At 33.9% G+C, this 22,331-nt stretch overlaps 1 protein-coding gene across 2 annotated transcripts in view; it reads left to right on the top strand.

Annotated features, from left to right (window-relative positions):
• The window catches only part of LOC110031489 (sodium/hydrogen exchanger 6-like), a 64,855-nt gene that overhangs the window by 36,271 nt on the left and 6,253 nt on the right, over positions 1–22,331 (top strand). For both annotated transcript variants that reach the window (XM_020734705.1, XM_020734706.1), the window contains 3 exons: positions 14,173–14,270; positions 14,352–14,461; positions 22,007–22,090. In XM_020734705.1, the coding sequence (XP_020590364.1) occupies positions 14,173–14,270; positions 14,352–14,461; positions 22,007–22,090 (292 nt within the window). The remainder of the gene's footprint in view (positions 1–14,172; positions 14,271–14,351; positions 14,462–22,006; positions 22,091–22,331) is intronic.

Raw genomic sequence — 22,331 nt, 5'->3', positions numbered from 1 at the left:
TTGATGTAAATTTGATTTATGAAGAGGCTTGGAAATTCATGAAAATGCCACGCGTTGATAAAAAAGTAAGAAAATGATATCTTTTTAAGATTGATTCAAGACTCCCGGAGCTTCATTTTGAGATTCATATCAAATTTGATTCATAAAGGGGTTTGGAAATCCATAAAAGTGCCACTTGGAAAGGATATCCTTCTCGGGATTGATCCGATTATTTTCCTTTTTGACGAATTTAATCGTTTTAGACCGATACATTCATGATTTTATTTTAAACGTCACTGATTTGGCTTGGCTTTAAAAATGTATCGGTCTCTTTTTCGTTCATTATATTTTCTATTTATTTATTTATTTTTTTTAACCGTCAAGTTAAAAATGAGAATTTTCGATTTAATTATATTCAGAAATGATTCACAGTCTTAAGGGAAATAAGAAGGAAAGAGAAAGATAGGTGAAAGAGAAAGGGAAAGAAAATTTAAAAATAAGATTTGGACATTCGAGGTGATTAAATTTAAAGGGAGGATGAGATAGTGAACCATCTACCTTTCCTTTTTGCATATAAAAGATAAAACTGTAAATTGGAAGAATATTTAGGGGTTGGAAGAAAGTGAAGGTTTAGATAACAATTAAGGATATGGATTGGAAAGATTAGTAGACCTGCACTTAGGTCCTTTATGTTTGGAATAAACCTGCATCCAATTGTCCTAATTAGATTTGAATCACACTTTACAACTCTTTTGTCGAAGCTATAGGTTTACCCCTTAGGTTTTAGGAGTCTGATGGTGTGCTAAGCTTAATCTAAAGATATTTGAGGGTTAGTTGAGAGACACTTAGTTGAGGTTAGACACTTTAAGACACTTCAAGTTTAAACTAAGGTGTAGGTTTCCTAGATCTTAGGAGCACATCTTAAGAGATAGTTTATCATCCTAATTTTCAAATAATCCTAAGATGCCAGACATCTGACCCCATTTCATGAGATAACCAGGACACTAGGCATGAGGGTGCACTAGATTGTGATTCATGACTGATTTAATTAGATCAAATAATGAAATTCTTACCTTAACTTGACCAAAACTGAAACTCAATGCTCTGGGATTTGAGTTTGTCTTACACTCAAATCCTCCTGGCAATTGGGGACATCCCAATATCACATGTAAATTTCCTATTCTTGGTTTTTTATATGTGATATTGTATTTCATTATATTTGTTTGTCTTTTTCCTACGATTTACCTGTTTCTGTTACGATTTACCTATTTCTGTTAAGTCTTTCTCAGGTCATACTTTCCTCTTTTACACAGCGCGTGTTAGCTAAACTTAAAGGAGTAATGAACCTACCAGGTGCACAGGTTTAATTTATATTGCAGCATTTTATTTCTCAGCATGTTATATTGCTTTTATATTATGTTATACTACTCTTTATAGCATGTTATACTTTTCTTTTAGCATGTTATACTGTCTTTTTTTTATTGTACATTACATTGTTATTGTTCTTTCACACTACATGCTTAGTTACTTTGATATGCTATGTCTTAGTGTAGAATAACCTAGTGGTTAGGAGCATATTCAAAACTAAAACTAAACCAGGAGGTGCTACTACGAAGAGTTTGGAGTGAACATCGTGGGCAGCGCGACGAGGAACAATTTCCAGGTGGATCTGCAGCAGCGAAACACATTCACATCACATAAACACATTCACATCACCTATCACCTTCTTTAGTTTAAATAACAACCCATAGGATCACTCTCTAGGCTTTTTTGTATAACTCTGTTGTACGATTATAAGTCCTAACGCTTTAGGATTTCGAGGTTACCGTGTAGTACGGTGTAAATCCTCCTATATTTTTAGGCTATTTGCACAGTTCGATATTGTGTAAACATAAGTCCTAAATTTTAAATAATTTGCAGGATTGAAATATTAAACTACATATTTTCAAAAGATATAAAACCAAACATTAGGACAGTTGGGACATCTCCGGGGTTTCTCCTGGATCTGTGATATCCCCTACTTTTCTTCCTTTTGGATTCCTTAAATAATTGTTCTTATTTTGAGTCATTCATATTTGATTTTCCCATGTCCAATCGTGAAAGCCTAAACTTCGAAATCTCGAAAATAAAACCACCTGATCTTAATCGAGAGTTTTCTTAAGTGATTTCGATCATTTAAGATATAATTAACTATAGGGGTTTGCCTCTATAGGGAACCAGAAACCCAGATAAAATAAACCCTATCTAATTTTTTATGTTAGGTAGGGGAACTTGTTGGTCTTTTTATAAAATATTTCTCAGACCAAAACGAATATCACAAATTCTTTAGTATAGGTGATTGAATTCCTATTACAAGTGATATACTTATTCTTCGGGATAAGTGTATTACTTGTAATATTGCATTCATTCATCTAAGCTATTTAAAATGTGAGACTCGTTTGGTCTCACTTATTTTAAAATTGAAATGCTACTTTTAAAAATAAATAAAAGGGTTATATTCATATTTAAATTTTTTTCAAAATCACAAAATCACTACTTTATCGAATCACGAAGGTTAAAAATAAAACGGCCGACAGACACACATACAGTTCATTTCTCAAGGCCCTATATTGCAAGGATTTTGATTGAAATAGATATTACACTACCAGATGTAGAAGAAGCCTGACTTGGCTCTGCTCACAATTGTTATTGACAGAAAATTATTATGGAACAAAAACTTCACTACTGCAAACACTGCAAGATGTTTGGACACCTGCAAGAGAAATGTTTCAGATTACACCAACAGTTGAGAACTAATAGTCAAAAACGGGAACATGTTGTTAGTGCACCTAAAAGCGCTCCCAGCAAACCTGATGACAGCCAACCTCAGGAGGGGTTCACCACAAGAATGGTGTCTGTCCCTGGGAACCCTTCTCCTGACCATACTATAAGGGATAATGTTCGGACAAAAAATCAGGATATCCCCGCAGCTCCTATTCAGGAAGCATCAGGTGCAGATTTAACAATTCACACTTCACATACACTGGAACTTATCGTTGTGGCAGCGAATGCTTTTACTTCTACTGCTGTTATAATATCTAATCAAACCGAGGATCACATGCGTTAGTCTTCAGATGAAGAATGACAGGTTTATACTTCTCGGCGGAAGGAGGCTCGGGGCACACTCCAACTTGGAAACTTAATGGATGATACTTTGGTTACTCCTAGCAATGACACGACACTTCAAAGTTTGTTATTTGGCTCCGCTCCTAAAATTATAGAAAGATGCAGGACTAAACTGACTCCTCCCTAGCTACTTGTTTTTAACATGTTTTAATTTTTTGAGTCCATATGTATCTTTTTGTTGGAGTATTACTGTACTTGGTATCGTATGGGTATGGTGCCTTTATTGGGCCCTCTCATACAATCTTTATGCATTCTTTCTATTTCAATAAAATCAGCCCGTGGGCTTTTTTTTTAATATATATATATATATATATATATATATATATTAGAAGTAATGTTAGGAGAATTAGATTTGTTTGTTTATATAACTTTATTTTCTTTCTTATTTTTTATTTATTTTCTTGGATTAACTTTATTTACTTTCTTATTTTAGGCTTTCCTATTTTATGTTGTTTCCTTTATCTCCATATAATTAGTATGATAAGATTAATTGGAGATATTAGGTGTTATATCTTCACTTTCCTGTTATTTTTTTATGTTTCTCCTATTCTATGATTCATGTAAAGGTTATTTATATTCCTTTTCATATCAATAAAAAATTTTGCATTATTCTAAATTTTAGCACGATATCAGAGCCAAAAAAAAATCCTAGCGTCTATTGCCGCCGAAAACTTTCTATTCTTTGCAGTCGACAATCTTTACCGTGTTGCAGGCCTTTCCTGGGATAGAACCCTGGTTGTTGTCGAGACATCTACCTAGCCGCTGACATCTTGCAGTTTTTTTCTGTTTTTGCCAGCACTCTCTGCAGGTTTTTCTTATGTCATTAAGCTGTCGGCTTCCCTGCAGGCTTTCCTTTAGTCGGGTTCCTGAAGGTTCAGTTGTTGGTCCTTCCAGCAGTTGTTCCCTTCCAAACATCACCTGCTAGCTTGTCGCTAGTTGCCTTCTCATCCGGCCGCAACAAATAGTGGCAACAGATTTTCCCTCTCCCACATTTGTCTTCTCTCAAGAAGAAAGTGACTGGACTTGCTCCAGAAGGGTTTCAATTTAATGGTCAAAAATACGACAGAAATTTGAATGAGCTGCTTACAAGTGATGGACAGGAGTTCTTTACAACTTATGTTGAGGCTTATGAAAGCTTTGATTCCATAGGCATTCAGGAAAATCTTCTGCGATACATTTATAGTTACAGGTTTGAGAAACCTTCTGCGATTCCGCAAAGGGTAATTGTCTACAAGGGTTTGGATATTATTCATCAGGCGCAATCTGGGACGGGAAAGGCGATAACTTTTTTGTTCTGGAATTCTGCTGCAGCTATAGTTTGTTGAATATCAGGTTGGTTCTTGCTCCTACGAGAGAACTGGTGTAACAGATCAAAAAAGTTATGCGAGCACTTGGTGATTACCTCAGTGTGAAGGTTCATGCTTGTGTGGGAAGGACGAGCGTTAGGGAGAATCAGTGAATACTTTCTAGCGGTGTTCATCATGTGTTTGATATGTCAAGGAGGCGATCTCTTCTTCCTAACTACATCAAAGTGTTTTTTTTGGAGAAGGCGGATGAAATGTTGTCTTGTGGGTTCATGGATCAAATATATGATTTCTACCTCTGTAGATTTCAGGTAGCTAGACCTCTTCTATGTAGGTCCTTTTCATCTGGAAATCATCTCTGCCGGTTGAAAAACTTCCCAGCAGACCTTACTGAAAGCTTCCCAAGGACCCCAAATTTCTGTTGACCGTAAATTCCTGCAGCAGCCTCTGTGGCGTCATTTGCCATTTCACTTGCATGGATTGTGGAGACAAAAAGAAGCTTGTTACAGAGGAGTTCATTATTGGTTTGCTTTCGAAAGGACTTGAAAAAGGTTATTACAGAGGCAAGACTAGATTTATCTTTGAATGGAATCCCAACAGTCAGTCTACATGCCTTTCTCCATCGTTTCTTCCCTACCACTAAAAAACTCCATGCAAGTCCTCTGTTTTTCCTTTGCTACCAAAATTCTTTGCAGCTGGAAGTATATTGTTGCATGCCCTCCTCGGTGCAGAGCTTCTTCCTTTGGAGCTTTTTTCCTATAGCAGAACCCTTCTCCAGAACATTTTTCTGTATCAGGCCCTCCGGAATCTTTCTTGCAGCAGACCCTCATCCAGAGCTTGTCATGTGGCTGACCATCCTTCGGAACTTTTTTCTGTATAAGATCCTTCGGATCTTTTTCTGCAGCAAGGCCTATCTCCAGAGCTTTTCTTTTTTTTTGTAGGTCATACCCTGCAGTTTTTCCTGTTGGTTGTCTACTTTGCTACGAACTCCTTTCCAGCATTACCTATCGGAGTCTTCCACCTTCCTAGAGATACTGCAGGAACTACAGTCAAAGACAACCGCGGTCAACTAGAAGTTAGTTTTTTGTACAGGTTGTTTACTCTGTATCATTACTTGTAGGAGTCTTCTGTCTACCTATAGACACTGTAGGAACTGCAATCAAAGTTAACCGCAGTTAACTTAAATGCAGGTTGTCTACTTTTCTGCGAACTCTTCTGCATCATTACTTATAGGAGTCTTCTGCCTACTTACAGACATTGTATAAACTGCAGTCAAAGACCACCGCACTACGAGATGAAAACTTCAAATTCTACTTCACCGGGTCTTTCTCGCCCATTGTTTGATATTTTCAAATCAAAGTTGAACATGGTTTTAAATCATGTTTTAACTTGTGGGGGTGTTTGAAGTAATATTACTACGAGATGAAAACTTCAAATTCTACTTCACCGGGTCTTTCTCGCCCATTGTTTGATATTTTCAAATCAAAGTTGAACATGGTTTTAAATCATGTTTTAACTTGTGGGGGTGTTTGAAGTAATATTACTACGAGATATAATTTATTTCTATTAGAAGTTACGATGATTAAATTTATTATCTAATATAACTTTATTTCCTTTCCTATTTTAGATTTAATTTCTTGGATATGATTTATTTACTTTCTTATTTTAGGCTTTTCTATTTAATGTTGTTTCATTTATCTCCAAAGAATTAATTTGAATTGAGTAATTAGAGATATTATGTGTTATATCTTTTCTTTTATGTTATTTATTTTTATTATCTTTCCTATTCTAGGATTCATGTAAGGGTTATTTATACTCCCTTTCATATCAATAAAAAATTCCTCATTATTCTGTATGGGTAGGGCATCTTTATTGGGTCCTCTCATACAACCTTTATGTACCTTTTCAATTTCAATAAAATTTGCCCTTGGGCGTTTCCAAATATATAAATATATATATATATATATATATATAGGGAGGTTGATGCACCCGCCCCCTCGACCATTAACAGAACTAGAAATAATAAAGAAGTTACCAAAAAAAAGCCCTTAAAAAAAAACCAAAAGAATGAGATTGAAATGGTAAAAGGAAATAGAACAAGATAAGCGAGAACTTTGCATGAACAAGGAGATCATATATTTTGTAGTATTTAAAGTTTTACACTTTGATTAAATTCCCATAATAAGTAAAGCATATGACAATTTTTAATAATGACTTTGATTGTACCCATTCAACCATGGCGTGTTCAGAGTTCAAAATAATGAGACTATAAGTCAAGCTATGTTTATTAGAGAGAGAGGAAAAAAGAAAGCATGAAAACACATCCAAGTATGAATATTGTGGTTTTAAGTGATTTGTTTTGTTGATTACTATAGTGATGTGGGGGGTGGGGGGTGGGGGGTGAAATTTCTACTGTGGAATAAATTGTAATTATTTTCGTTACAATGCTTCTACACAAAGAGAAGAGTTGGATTAATGGAGTTATGAGAAACCAAGCTATTATTTGTGAGGATTTGACAAAAAACTTTAAAGAGGTTTTGAGAAGATGCAGATGAGAGAGTAAATTGGCAGAGTTGCCTTCTATTGTCTAAGGCTATGACAGGATATGCATTACAGTTGGAGATGGTCTAAGGAAGTGAGGTAGCCATGCATACGGGATGAGTGAAATATGTCAAGTGTGATGACTCGGCTTTGGAGCATAGAATTTTTAAGTTGGGCACAGCTGGTCGGGTGTGCAGTGTCATACTATTCTTACAATTACAACATCCTATTATAATCTTCCAAATAGCAAAGAACTACTAAACTGTAAAATTTCTGTAACATTATCAAAATAGAAAACAATATCGAATTAAACCAACAAATTTAATAAAAAAAATTAATATGAAATACATTATTTTTTCTGAAAATCAATTTTTATTAGCCCATATTTTTATGCAAACAATTTTTTTTTCTGTTTTTCATTTAATTCAAATGAGCTTTTCTTAAAATATTTAATTAAACATGTTAAATTATACAACAACTTTGTGAATAATTACAATTCTACTATATACTAAATTATTTTGCATATTGTCTAAAATTCATTCTGTATAAAAATGATAAAACATTAAATTTTATTTTATTAAGTTTTTAAATATTTCTATGTCATTTAATTAGAAATTTTTTCACATATTCAATCATATTTCATGTAAGAAGTCATCTTAGGTGCACCATCTATGATATTGCATTAATTAAGATGCATCCATTTTCATTTCTTTTTTTTGTTTCCTTTTCTTAACCTTTTTCATTTTCATATTTATGCACTTGTACAATAATATCTCCAGTTAAGACTTTAAGGGGGTGACTACTGTGATTGATTTGTACTTTTATTTCATTTGATTTTTCGTTATATTTCTTTTAATCATTAAAATATTTGTTAAACTATCAAGAGAAATGTAATATAACTTTTTAAAACATTAAAAATTCATTTAATTTGTCTATACTATCATGGTTTAACCAATGAAAACACAAAATGGAATATATGGAACATTTCTTTCAATTCCATAATTTTTTATATTTGTACCTCGTAAGACTTTTTTTTTGCAATATCAACAACCTCTTGATTCATATATTTTGTAATTATCGAATTTTGACATTATTCAATCAAAATCTAAAGTTAATATTTAACAAAGTTTATATCAAATTAACTATTTATTAAATTAAAATAAGCGCTCACCTTATGTCATTTTACCCCTTCGATCTTCGTCATCTTCACTGCCTTATGTACTTGCTTGCTGTTTTTACAGAACATTCGTCTGCTCTAATTGTTCGATTGTTACTCTTCTTGTATAACCTTCTTTTTTCCTGTTGTTTAGCCATATATGACCACACCTCGTTGTTGTGTTGTCACCTATAAGCAACTTGTCTCCAAGACACGAGTCATCCTCTCTCCTTGCATTCCTCCTATCTAAGTGCCATTCATCTTACAGCATGCGATACTCATGCTTCTCTTCTCCTGCATTCACCTCTTGCTTGATTTTTCTTCGTGCTCGCTCCTTGCATTCCTCCTATCTAAGTGCCATTGATCTTACAGCATGCGATACTCATGCTTCTCTTCTCTTGCATTCACCTCTTGCTTGATTTTTCTTCGTGCTCGTCTTTGTTTTGCACAGGACCTCAGCTCGCTCGTCTCTCTCAAATAGCTATGTTCGAAACTTCCCTTTTATCTCTTAATTGAAATCAATTATGACAAAACCTACACAGCCATTTTTATTTATTTATTTGGTTATTACATTATGGGGGCTAAAGAAACAATAGGTTGTGCTCATGTAGCCATGGATGACAATATTGCTGCTAAGTGTGGCCTTATAAGTGGTGATTGGTGCCTAATAGGAACAACAAGTGATTAATTTCATTTGGCATAGAATTCTTCCATTAGAATGTTGATGATAAGAATTCCTGCAATAGGGAGGGATAGAATTTGAATGGACTTCAAGTAGATTATGAATGGATACCAATAGATTCTGGAAGATAAACTGACTCATGTAGGGTCTTGATCTAAATAATTTATAGAGAAAGACTCGCTTCAAGCAATAGATGATAGGCACATGGTCTACATGTAACTAGAAAGATTCCATTGGAAGTGAGAGGCCTTGAAAAGTCATTAGCAGTCAAGAGGCTTTGTGTCAGGACTTGACCTGAATGGATTCAAAATAAGATGAAGAGAAGGCCAATTAGATGCTGTGGAGACCCAACCGAACTTTAAGAGATCTAGATTGATGCCAACTTGGTGGGTACCAAGGTGAATAGTGGAAGACTCTTTAGGGAATGAATGACAGGTTCACCTATTTGGATGAATGGTTGCATGACAAGTTCGGATGGATATTACAACTGTAGGCAAGTTAAGAATAAACAAAGCTTGAGCTAGTAGTTGATTTAATTTGATCCAAGGTTTAAAAAGGTGAAACTGTGAATTGAGTTGTTTTGTTTTAGCAAGGCATAAGTCATAAAATAGAAAAAAAAACTATAATGTTAAAATAATTCTTAAATATGACAAACCATTAATATATTAATGGGGCAATTACATACATAGCACCCCAAACATTGCTATTTACAATTCTAGGAACCTCTTTCATCATTTTTTCAAATTCTCACTGAAATATCAAAATTTATGATATATATATTGAATCAAAATTAAACGGAATTACATAAAGTAAATTTAAATAATTAAATAATAAAAAGTTAATAGTTTATTAAAATAAGAAATTAATTAAGTTTTATATTATGTTTACTTTACGCTTTCAATTCTAAAAGAATTAATATCAAGACAAATTAATAGACATTGAGGTGAGTGTTGTACTTTTAATCTATAATAATATTTTATTTCTTCTCAACGATTTTGCACTTAATTACACTTGCACATGCTTTACTCTAATTAAGTTATTTTTTTATTTATTTGTCATATTTTTAATGAATGTTGTAGCTAATTACTTTCATGCATTTGGTGTATGCTCTTTAAAGTATGTTGAATTGAATTCTCAGAATACATGAATAATATGTTTATGTTGATTGTTTGTGTGTGCATGACTGACTATGATGGATTGATCACCCTTTGATGGTACTAGTGGTGAAACACTAAGGTACCCGTGCATGCATATGGAAAAATATATTTATATTAATTTGTCTTAATTGACATAATTTTTAGACGATGCTCGTATGACGGTTGTACAAATATAGAATGATATTGATATAGTATTGATATAATAAGGTTGTTTGCATAACATCAAATATTTTTATTGATTTATTAATAGTTTGATTAGTATGCATATTGCTTCATTTTTCTATTGTATTACTTTGGTTTATGAGTATGGGTATTCGCTAGCTTGTTTAGCTTATTATTATTTTAAACATACTTTTTCAAGTTTTTTGATGATAAGCGTTAGAAGAGATAATATGAATATAAGATACTGAAAGCCAATAACGAGGTAAAATTTAAATATATCATGTTAATTAATTTAATTAGTGACTCAGTGATCTGTTAATAGCAAGTAATAGGAAATGAATATCAAAATTTTTATTCACACCGTCTAACCCTTGTTCCCATTTTAGTTGATTCCAAGCCTCGGTCGGGTCGTGATAGATCCCACATCCCTTCCATTGTTTGTCTGTCGCCGCCGCCACCACCCACCTCTAGAAAATACGAAACTTGTTGTTTTCTGCATCTAACCTTCTGTCGCCGGTCAGGGAGCACAACTATCTTGCTGTCCTCCTTTTCCTGCCGCCGCCACCACCCACCTCTAGAAAATACAAAACTTGTTGTTTTCTGCATCCAACCTTCTGTCGCCGCTCAGGGAGCACAACTATCTTGCTGTCCTCCTTTTCCAGTTTGCTAGCCGCCTTTTTGTCACCACTTTGGTGGTCCAAAACCTAACTGACACCACCTACACCCTATTCTCTAGTATTTGTCATTGTCATTTGTTTTTTCGTTTGTTGAATTTTCAGTTAATGGCTTCTATAAAATTACTAGTGGTTATGTTGTGTTTCTTGTCACTTTATTTCCATACCATTTCCAAAATCACTAGAATTGCTCTTGTTGCTGGCACTTTTCACTTAGAGGTAAACCCAAACAATTACGGTTGCACACAATTCAATCTTCCTTTTATTGGTGTGTCTTTCCTAGATAGAAAACCAATTTTTTTTTCTTGGGTTGGGGAGCGTTTATACCTCCAGCTATTAATAGTAATTTCTAAGACTGCTACTTCAAGTTTGAATCCTTTATGCCATATACATTCTAGATGTAGGAGAATAAATTTTTGGATTCTTATCTGTGATCGTCAACTATTATTATTTCAATAATTTTTAGTTTATTTCTCTTTATGTCGTGTGTTCATATTATGTCATGTATCTTCTAGAAATTATGCACGTGTTGGCCCCTTGAGGAATAAAAATTGAAGTCACTTAAGTTTTTTTTTTTAACATGGTCTAGAAACACTTAGCAGGAGAAAATTTTGGCTTTGGAAAAATACGATACCAATAAACTCTCGCCTTGATTGTTGCAAATGTATTTTCAACCAAATACAAGGCTAATGGGAGTATTGCTAGTTTGACTACAAAAGAATTTACTCAATTATATGATGTCATTATAAAAAAACTTTTGCCTATGTTGTTAATATTAACATCATCGGGGGTTTTCTTTCTCTTGCTGTTAACCAGGACAGAGCACTTCATTAATTGTTTGCCTTTTTAAATAGGTACCTAGAAAATGAAGTATATATGATTAATCTATCTGAATTTGAGGCCACTAATACAATAAATAAAATTTGTAAACTCAAGGAATGTTTATATGGCCTAAAACTATCACTTGCGCATTTTGCTAATATTAACATCATCTGAGGTTTTCTTTCTCTTGCTGTTCACCATGACTGAGCACATTATTAATTGAATGCTAAATATGCCTTTCTAAATAGGAACCTAGAAAATGAAGTATATATGATTATACTAGCTGAATTTGGGACCACTAACAAAATAAATAAAATTTGTAAACTCAAGGAGTTTTTATATGGCCTAAAACTATCCCTAATAGCTTTGTTGGATATATTCACTACTGCTGTTAAAAAGCATGAATCTTCTCAGGGATACATTGATCACACTGCGTTTGTTATTGATTCATCAGCAGACAGAACAACGATCCTTATTATCCATGTTGATGGTATTATATTAACTCGTAATCATGAGGAAGTTATTTGTAGACTAAAAGGAATCTTGGTTAATGAATTGGAGATTAAAAATCTTGGGTTCTTAAAGTATTTCCTTTGTCTGAAAATTGTAAGATAAACAAGGGTATATCTTTCTCTCAATAAAAATGTGTTCTGGACCTATGTGAGCTTGTTGACACCCCAATGGACCCTATCAATAAATTTGGATAAAAAAATGATACAAAGATAAACAAGGGTATATCTTTCTCTCAATAAAAATGTGTTCTGGACCTATGTGAGCTTGTTGACACCCCAATGGACCCTATCAATAAATTTGGATAAAAAAATGATACAATATAGATTGAAAAAGAAGGGTTTCAACAATTGGTTGGAAAAATTATCTTCCTTTTCACGCTAAATCTGACATCTACTTTCAAGATAGTGTAGTTGACAGATAAATGAATAATCCCATGGAGGAACATGTTAATATTGTATACATAATATTATGGTATCTTAGAAGGTTCACCAAAAAAAGGTCTGTTCCTCATAAAAGGAACAAAAGGACTATTGAAATCCTTGCTGCTACTAAATTGACAGGACTTTAATTGAACATACCAACACTTTTGGCTTTTGCTTATTTTTACGGGATGATTTTGTCTCTTGGAAAAGTAAAAAAAGTAGTATTTTGTCACTAAAACTAGTATGAAAGCAGAGTTGCGATCAGCCAGGAATATAACTTAAATGGTCCCCCAAGGATCTAATTAATTATATTAAAGATTCAATGATGATGGTGTATGACAACCATGCTAAATAACTTTTGCTAATGATCCTATTTGTCATGATAGGACAAAACATATGGATATTAATAGACACGTTATAAAAGAAAGATATGTACCAGAACTTTTTTTGAAAGTGATTTGCACCTCTAAGAAATCTCAAATTTCTGGTATTATTACTAAAGCCCATTAGCAAACTCAATTTGACACTAATATTTTTTAACTCCGAATGATCGACATATATTCTCAACTTAAAGGGGAGTGTGTAAATAATGTATCTTTTTAGGGAAATTAACGGCTCTATACTTCTTAAAAAAGAGTATAAGTGGCGGCTTGGTCTGCTCAATCTTGGAATTTCTTGTTGGTAAGGGTCATGGTAGTGGGTGCGGTCTTGAATCCCTAAGACTCTTCCTGCTGTTTGCAGTCTCTGTATTACTCCTCCAGCTATTGGATTTCTCCTAGGAGGAGGCCCACATGATCTCAGCTACCGCATGGACAAAGTTGGACAAGATTAAATCTCCCTGCCATTAGTGCACCTTTCCTAGATGGAAAATCACATGGACTGCCTCTATCTGTTACACCAGAATATCATTGTCTGGAAAACCCCACTGCAAGTTGGAATCACTGTTTTCAGCTACTATATATTCAATGTAGTGGAGAAAAATTTCTCTATGCATATCTTTGTTTATGAATTATTGTTTTTTCTTAGATTTAATTTATTTCTTTCTATGCTATCTCTTTGTGTTGTCTTGTATATCTATAACTTTTGTATTTTTGAACTCAAGGAATAAGAATATGTGGCCTTCCTCTTAAATAATATTCTAATTCCTAGTAAATGGTAATTAGAATAGAAGTCATAATTTATGGACGTTCTAACCCTTCTAAATTCAAATACAAACTCATATGCCCAAAATGATATCGAATTATTTTATCTTGGGCAATTGACAAGATAAAATGACTAATAAACATGACAACGCTTGCCCAAATATGACTTAATATTGATCACTCGAAGTAGTATTTACAGTTTTTTTATTGTGCATCTTCCTATTGTTTTATCCTTTTGTGATTTTCTTTTCCTGTTCTTGTGGTTCTCTCAATTTTTTCAAACTAGATCATCAAGAATTTTTCAGGCCGTATTTTATTCATTAAATGATCTTGATTAAACTTGGCCACTTTCCCCTCCCTTAGCGGTTTTCTTTGGGTGAAGGAAATTTAACATTTTGTTGTTTGGAACTGTTGTTATTTTCATACTAACAACTTGAATATTCACTTTTGAAGAGCTGCAAATGTTTTTTCTTGTGCTTACTTGGTCAATTTAGCAAGGCCAACCAGCCGACATATTCCAATGAAACATCAGAAAGCACTCTGGTATAGTGGTAAGTTTGCTTGGTGCTCTAGGTTTAATGTATTATTTTTATTTTTCATTTCCATTTTTTTGTTCATTTTCTCAATAATAGGACTCAGAGGTGCTATGGCTTTCGCCCTTGCTCTACAATCTGTACATGACCTTCCTGAAGGACATGGAAAAACAATATTCACAGCTACCACGGCAATAGTTGTTCTAACTGTATGCTTCTCATTATATATTCTTGTCTTCAGTTTTTCTTGGTACAAGTTGAGACTTGCACGTTTTGGGTACATCTCATCGAACAATTTAGCCTTCTGCTTAGATATTATTTTTTTTTTGGCACATCAATTAATATTCCGAAGTATTTCTTTTGAAGTAGAAAGTGGCATGGTCTAATATATTGGAATTTTTAATGCATAACGAGCATAACACCATTTTGTAATGCAGATTGAAATGATTGAGCTGAATGCAAAATTCATGCAAATCGATGTCTATTTATACAAATTTACTAATCTGGCAAAATGGATATTCTAGAGGAGGGTAATGAGTTATGAGTACAATAGAAAGAGATTTTAAGCTGTAAGAAATAATTTTTATGTCATTCTTAAGAAAGTTTTTAATAACTAAGAAAGATTTGCTAGGTTGATTACTATATATATATATATATATATATATTTAGTAGAAAGAAAGATACAGATAAAAAGTGTGGGATGACCCAAACATGACACCCTGCCCACTAAAAAATCACAAATGGTTCTAAAACTAGAAAAAACAGAAAAATACATTATATACTTAAATAAAAAACCTAGCAGTGTCGAAATACATAGCATCAGGTGGCTCGAGAGCGACCCAATTTGGTCTTGCCTCTGCCTCTAGTTCTAGGAAAGAAGCAAGCTAGTAAGATGATTGTCATTGCCAGAAGTAACCAATATATCATCCAATATGTTCCCGAGTTGGAGTCTGCCTCCATTCTTCTTCTTCCTCCCGGAATAAACCTGCCATTCCTCTTCCGAAGAATCAGTCTGATGGGGTGGTAGAGTTGAAGCAAAAGGAATACCAACCATAGTACCCACAATAGGTTCTAGCATATGTGAAGTATGAGTTGCCTCTACACTGGATACTTCCTGAAGGAGTGGAGCTGCGAGGCTCTCCTGATTATCAGTCTGAACACTTTCATTGGTAGGTAATAGTCCACCAGTGTTGTTTTCTATGGGATTTGAAGGTGCCAACATCACATCCCTCGTAGTAACAGTAAAAGCAGTGTCATGAGGGGGGTCCTCAGGGGCAACAGACTGTGGTAGTGTCCTCTACAGGTAGAACTAAAATGTCCAGAGTAGTGGGGTTAGACCCATCATTATTCACTTGAACCTTAGTTTTCAAATTAGGATGAAGCTTGTAGCATTTATCAAGGATATGACTAAACATCTTACAGTGGGTACAATATGGGGTTGTGTTTCAAGATGATTTGATGCCAATATCCATTGTGAGTTGTGCCCAGCCAGACTTCAGTAACATCCGATAAAGTAATATCCCTTTCCACAAGTATTCTGGCCACCGAGGGTCTGGTTAGGTTGAAAGTAGGTAGATTTAGCTTCAAAGGATTTCCTAGGATGACCCCAGTATAGTAGAAAACCTGATGGTGAAAAAAATGTAGTTTGAGACCAGGTAAACTAAACCATACTGGTATAGTGAGAGTTTCATGATTTGGGTCGAAATCATGAGACCGCTTAAGTAACTTCATAGCTTTTCCTGCGATATTAAGATTTCTTGGAGAAAATTCTAGTGTAGTCTTCAGCCATTGTTAGTTGGATCAACACATGTCTCTCATCCATAAATCCCACCTTCCACTTGCTTACTGGCTTAAGATCATCTACGCTATTTTTGATAACCTCCATAGGTAGGTGTCCCCACTAAAATTTTCCAATGAGAGCAAACTTGAATTTTTCTGTCATGGTAGAAATCACTGAGTCAGAGAAAAAAATTGCTGCTTTCCCATCTTTTCTACTTCCCTTCTTAACAAAAGGACAATCATCTTCTTAACAAAAGAACAATTATCTGTGTCATCGCGACATTCCTTATAGTTTGAGGGGAATACCACTGTGAACTCCACCTGAGGGTTTCCCACCACGTCAAAGGAAGTCTTTGTCGGTTCAGCCAAAGAAGAAGGAAGTGTCATCAGAACTCTGCAGCGAGAAACTTGTGTCCGGCTGGAGAGAAAGACAGGCGCAGAAACAAAGCAAAAGAACGAGCCAGAGAGAAGCACTGGCTCAGACACAAGCAGAAGAAGCGTCGAAACTGAAGGAAAGACTCCAAAACTGGACGCCGACGCAACAAGACGAGTCGATGCAAAAAAACAAGTCGCCGAGCTGGACGCCGATGCAGAAAGACGAGTTGCGGAACTTGCAGCTCGACGAGGTCGACGCTCGACGCAGAAGCTGGCGCTAACGAAGCCGCAACATCTCTACGTCGTTGTCAACGAATGCAGAAATTGTCGTCGAGTGAGAGAAGAACTTCCGGAAAGCCAAAGATCATACCAGGGAATCGCCATCGGGCGAAGCCCTAGTGGAGAAACCAGCCACCGACGCCATCGATATATATATATATATATGGAAGCTCTAGGGCTGAATAAATAAGGATACAAAAAGTTGTATGAGAGGGCCCAATAGATGATGCCCTCCTCATACGATACATGGTGCGAAGATATCCCAACAAAAAGATACAAAAAACTCAGAAAAAAGAAAACATGCAAAAACAAGTGTCTATGGACGAGACAGTTTTGACCTGCCTCTTCCTCTGGTTCTTGGAGCAGATCCAAGAAACATATGTATGTATGTGTTAAGCTCGGTTCAAGGATCCCTTCCTAGTGAAGGGAAATAGATCAAGAGAAAATCAAAGTGCAATGTGCAATGCAATTTGCAAGGCTTTATTTTTACTTCAAAACACAAAATTCAGAGTGAAGCGGTGCTTTTATTAACTGAAATGCTAATAGGTTATATAAAACTATTAATGTATAAATATCTTCATTAACAATCATAAAATATAAAGTATGACTTAAAATTGAAATAAAATAAAAAACAATGTCGTGCAATACTTAACTTAAAAGCAAACATTGAGAGTGAACCTGCGAATTATAATTTTGATTAATTTCTAATAGTTTGCTACAATAATTAAAAGCTTCAAAAATGACAAAAAAAAAATTTAAATTAAAACAAATTTAAATTCTAAAGCATAAACAAAATAAATAAGGTCTCAAGTTTCATAAAACAAGCTAAATTAATTTAGTATCCCTTTATTCCCTCTCACTAAAGTGTGAACAGACCAACTGCTTTGCTTCAACACTTCAAAACACTTCCGCGCTTCAGCGTAGTGAAGCATGCGTCATTCGCTTCGCTTTGCACGTGACGCGCGATTTTAAAAACATTGAAATAGAGTAAGGTAGGGGACAATTTATCAAAAATTAAGGAAAATTTTCATCTTTATATATATCTCACGAATAACTTTATCGTTGATCAAAGCAAATTGAAATCCTCAATCAATTTGGTGATTTTTGAAGTATTTTTTCCTTGGGGTGTGCACCGGAAATATGTCATGATGCAATTTTGTCCTAAAGAAGCTTAATATTTGTGATTTTATCCTAAAACATCTCGGTTTCTTTTTCTTCCAGATAATCCAAAAAGCAGCTAGGAAGAATGAGTCCCATAGAATGTCATATTTCCCTTTGACAACATTTATCTTCATGATGCATCTGTTGGTATTAGTAGTGCTAAAAATATTGTGAAGCAGTGAAGTATATTCCAAATGCTAGAAATTTCGGAGGAGCAGAACAAATTTGAAAGGCCTCTTCAGGGTGAACCTTGCACTTATTTCATATGAGAGTAGAATAATTCCCCTTTTATAAAGTTATATTTTTCTAGGAATCTTTCCCTTCTCGAATTGTCTGAAGGGTGGTGCAATAGGAAACTGAACTGGACTCGGCCCATGTTCAACTGGGCTTCAACTGGCAGGTGCTGAAACATGTTTGAGACATAATTTGCTACAATCAAAATGTATTTATTTCATAAAAATAATATGAAGGTCTCTTGAAATTCACCTCCCTAACATCAAAGTTTTTCTTATAAAATACATTTTAATGGAATTTTATATATTTTTCAAATATTACTCCCATGTTGACATTTATCACATTTCTTAATATATTCATTAACATCCTTAAATAGGGTAGACTAATAAAATTATGTTTGTAAGATTTTAGAAGCAATTCTAAACCATTAAAATTTCATCCAATATCTGAGTCATGACACAATCTAATATTGTTTTCTACTTCTAAGGAGATACACCTAATAATTTGGTCTTTACATTTCCTAAAAAATAAGGTTTGTCATACAAAAAAAAAAATCTAACATCAGACACTTTTTGCTTTGGTTATATGACATCATATGGGATAATGTGAGTAATAATGTAATTCGCAATGTCAGCATAATAAGGAATAGTTTGTTCAACAATTGCAAGAAGTTGTTAATCGGGAAAATTCTTATTAATTTCATTAAACAAATCCTCAAAATTTTTTTCTCAAGTCTCAACAAATGATCGATTATCTGATTCTCAATACATTTTCTATAAACACTATCAGTATCAAATTCTTGTAGCAGAAGTGTCTATGTGATCAAGCGGGCTCTGACATCCTTCTTAATCACCAGATATTTGATAGTTGAGTGATCCAAGTAAATCTCACTTTAGTACTAATTGAGTAGGATCTAAATTTGTAAAATGCGAACACTATTGCTAGTAACTATTTTTTAGTGGTGGTATAGTTGATTTGTAGATCATTTAGAGTTTTACTAACATAGGTGGGGGTAGTTTTTCTATGAATTGAATCTTAGCTTGATTTACCTCCATCTATTTCTCAAAAAGTTTATGCCTTAGAACAATCCCTTTATTGATAATGAATTGACACTTTTTTCTATTTCAACACAACATTAGTCTGTTCACATATCTACAAAATACTTGCTAAATATTCGAGATATGTATCAAAGGAAGTGCCAAAACTAAAAAAAGTTATCCATGAACACTTCAATCCCCTTTTCAATCAAATCAAAGAAAATAGAAATCATGCATCTTTGGAATGTAGCAGAGGCATTACATAAGACAAAGGGCATTCTCCTAAATATTGAGACTAATGAAAATGGTCTTATACTAGTCTTTTGGTGCTATAGAAATTTGGTGATATCAATCTATGAAGCAAAAGTGGGGTTATTTTGCCAATTTATTTATCATTTGATAGGGTAAAGGTAAGGGAAAATGGTGATTTCTAGTTGCTTTGCTTAATTTCTTATAGTCAGTACAAATTCTCTAATTTGTGACACTCTTAGTGTGTATAAGCTCATTCTTATCATTTTCTACTTTTGTCACCACTCCTTTTTGAGGAACACAATGAATTGGCTCACCTATGCACTATCAGATATAGGATTTTCAATGTCTTCATCAAACTATTTGAGAATCTTCTTTTTTACTAAATCTACCATGTTCGGGGATTATCCTTTGGGTCTTGATTCTTTCATTACTATTTTATGCATAAATAAGGAAGGATTTATTTTTTTAATATCCGCAATGTTCTAACCAAACACTTTTCTAAAATTACCTCAATACTATCACTAACTTTGTCTCATGTAATTCACTCAAATCGAAAGAAATAATTATAGGCAAAGTTGAAAATTCTGCTAAAAAGTCATGCCTCAAATATTTTTTGTAGAATTTAAGTTCTAACTCGGGTGTCTCAACTATAGAAGATACTAAAATTTTAAAGTTAGTTAATGTGTCTAAAGGCTCAAACTTATCCCTAATCACTCTAGTGATTGCATCGAATAATAGAGCTAATTTTTCAAAGTTTTCACAATTATGCTCAATCAAATTATGCTCTATTAGGTCCATTTCTAAAATCTCAAGCTTACACGTGTTGTTGTTCTCATCTTTCAACGTGCATCCTCCTGTTTGCTTTGTCTCCCACTATGATTCCTCCCATTTGTCTTCTTTTTGTGCTTGGTTCATGGATTCTCATCTTAATAACATGAAACCGGTGCTAAACAGTTTCGTTAAATTCTGAAGTGTTACACCAAAGCAGCGCAGGAAGTGGATTTGCGTTCAAGTGAAGATGTCTCATGCCGGAGATAGAGGCTTTATGTGTGAAGGAGACGAAGCCAACAAGCTTGAGCGCGAGAGGTCAATGTCTCAGATGTGAGGGACAAAGCCTTCTCGAGTTAAATCAGATGTCAGGGGCAACGATGAAAAACCTAAGGGGTGAAATATATGAAAAAATTGAAGTTTAGGTGTTAGATATTTAAATACATAAGTTGAGGGGCAAACTTGTAAATGTTCATTTTTTCTGTTTGTCAAATTGGTCTTATATAAATGAATGTCAGAGATTTACATAGTTATGATTATTTATTGCATGTAGATTATAATAGAAAGTTTTGAAAGCTAAGTATAATACAAATAAAATTATTTATTGTATCTTTGCATTTGCATGTTGATTTATAATTCTGTTATGATACCCAGGGACGTTAAAATATCAATGCACACAATTACTTTTTTTTTTTTATTGATATTAATATATTTTAATTGGTATTTTTTAGTTTGTGCTCGACGGATGCATGTATAAAAAAAGTAAAGATATTTAAATGATACAATACAATATAATGAATGTTATGAGTTTTCTTGAATGATCATAGTGACTGATAAATTGTCAAATGATTCTACACTAATTTATAGTACTTTGACCAGCATGCATTTTTTTTCTTGTTATATTATTGTATTATAGAAGCATGAGTATTCACTGAGAGGATTATAGCTCATGATAATTTTAAACTAATTTTTTCATGTTGAAGTTTTGAGATAGAAACTGAGTGAAAGATGGGGCAATGTGTATAGTAGATATGATCAATATAGAGATAGATAAATTTATTTTTTAATTATTTATTTTTAGTTAATTTAAAATTCTTTTGTTAGTGGGTCTTTCAATTTTTTGGAAGATTCGATTGAATAGTTAATGATAGTGTTAGAAATAGTAATTTTGAATTTCATCGTTCGACCATCTATTTCCGTTTTGAAAATTCCAAGCCCCCAAGTTGGCTCGTGTCATTCTTTCTTTTCTCTACCTTAATTTAACAGTAAATTCATTCTGATGATCAAACTAACTCCCTCCATGCTTACCGCTATGTTGATCATACTGAAGATACAGTAATTTTCTGCCTCTTCTTAAGTGATGAATCCTCAGGGTGGCAACCTTTTGTTGACTTTGCATTGCAACTCCTGAGAGCTGCACAAACTGTGAAATATAGATTGCCAAGAGAATTATGTTGCATTCTTTTTCTGTTGTTGCGTAGGAACGGTGGTGGTTCGTTTTATGCTATATGACAGCATTGAAATATCTGCTAAATTTCTCAAAAAAATGGGCATGCTAAATCAGGAAGAATAAGCAGTTGCAAGAATTCATGGTTGAAAGAGGAACATATATCGTTAAGCATTCATTGTAACATGTGAATTGTGATTGACATTTCTGCGGTGGTAGCCTTGCTAAATTGTACACTACACAGTTTGGTGTTGCTTGTTTGCATAACTCTATATTGAGATGTCATGCTTTTTAACTTCTTTCTAATTCTGTGAAGTACTTTAGTCTTTTTTCTCTTACATTTTGTGTTCGAAATTCAGATTGTTGCTATATGCCTTTTATAAAGAAAATCAGCGCTTTAATCTTCTTTGTGAATTATTTAGGTCCTACTAATAGGAGGTTCTACCGGGACTGTGCTGGAATCTCTGGAAGTTGTTGGTGATGTACACGATGATTTAATTGGAGAGGTATGCTTCAAATCCTAGTAAGAAATTCACATTCATTACTTTGGACATTTATTTTTCTAGTTTATTTGATTATTTTAACTTTGTTTTTTTCTTGGAATGGCTGCTTTTATGTATCTAAAAAACCAATGTAAAGACAACATTTCTCTCTTCATTTGCCTTTTGGTGGAATTTTTTCTTATCACTTTGCAAGTTACTGGTTTGTTTTATTTTGCTATTATGTTTTTGTCTGCTTTCATTCTGC

This window comes from Phalaenopsis equestris, unplaced genomic scaffold, assembly GCF_001263595.1.
Source record: "Phalaenopsis equestris unplaced genomic scaffold, ASM126359v1 Scaffold000834, whole genome shotgun sequence".
Lineage (NCBI taxonomy): Eukaryota > Viridiplantae > Streptophyta > Magnoliopsida > Asparagales > Orchidaceae > Phalaenopsis > Phalaenopsis equestris.
The sequence above is the reverse complement of the archived record's forward strand: the minus strand, read 5'-3'. Positions and strand labels throughout refer to the sequence as shown.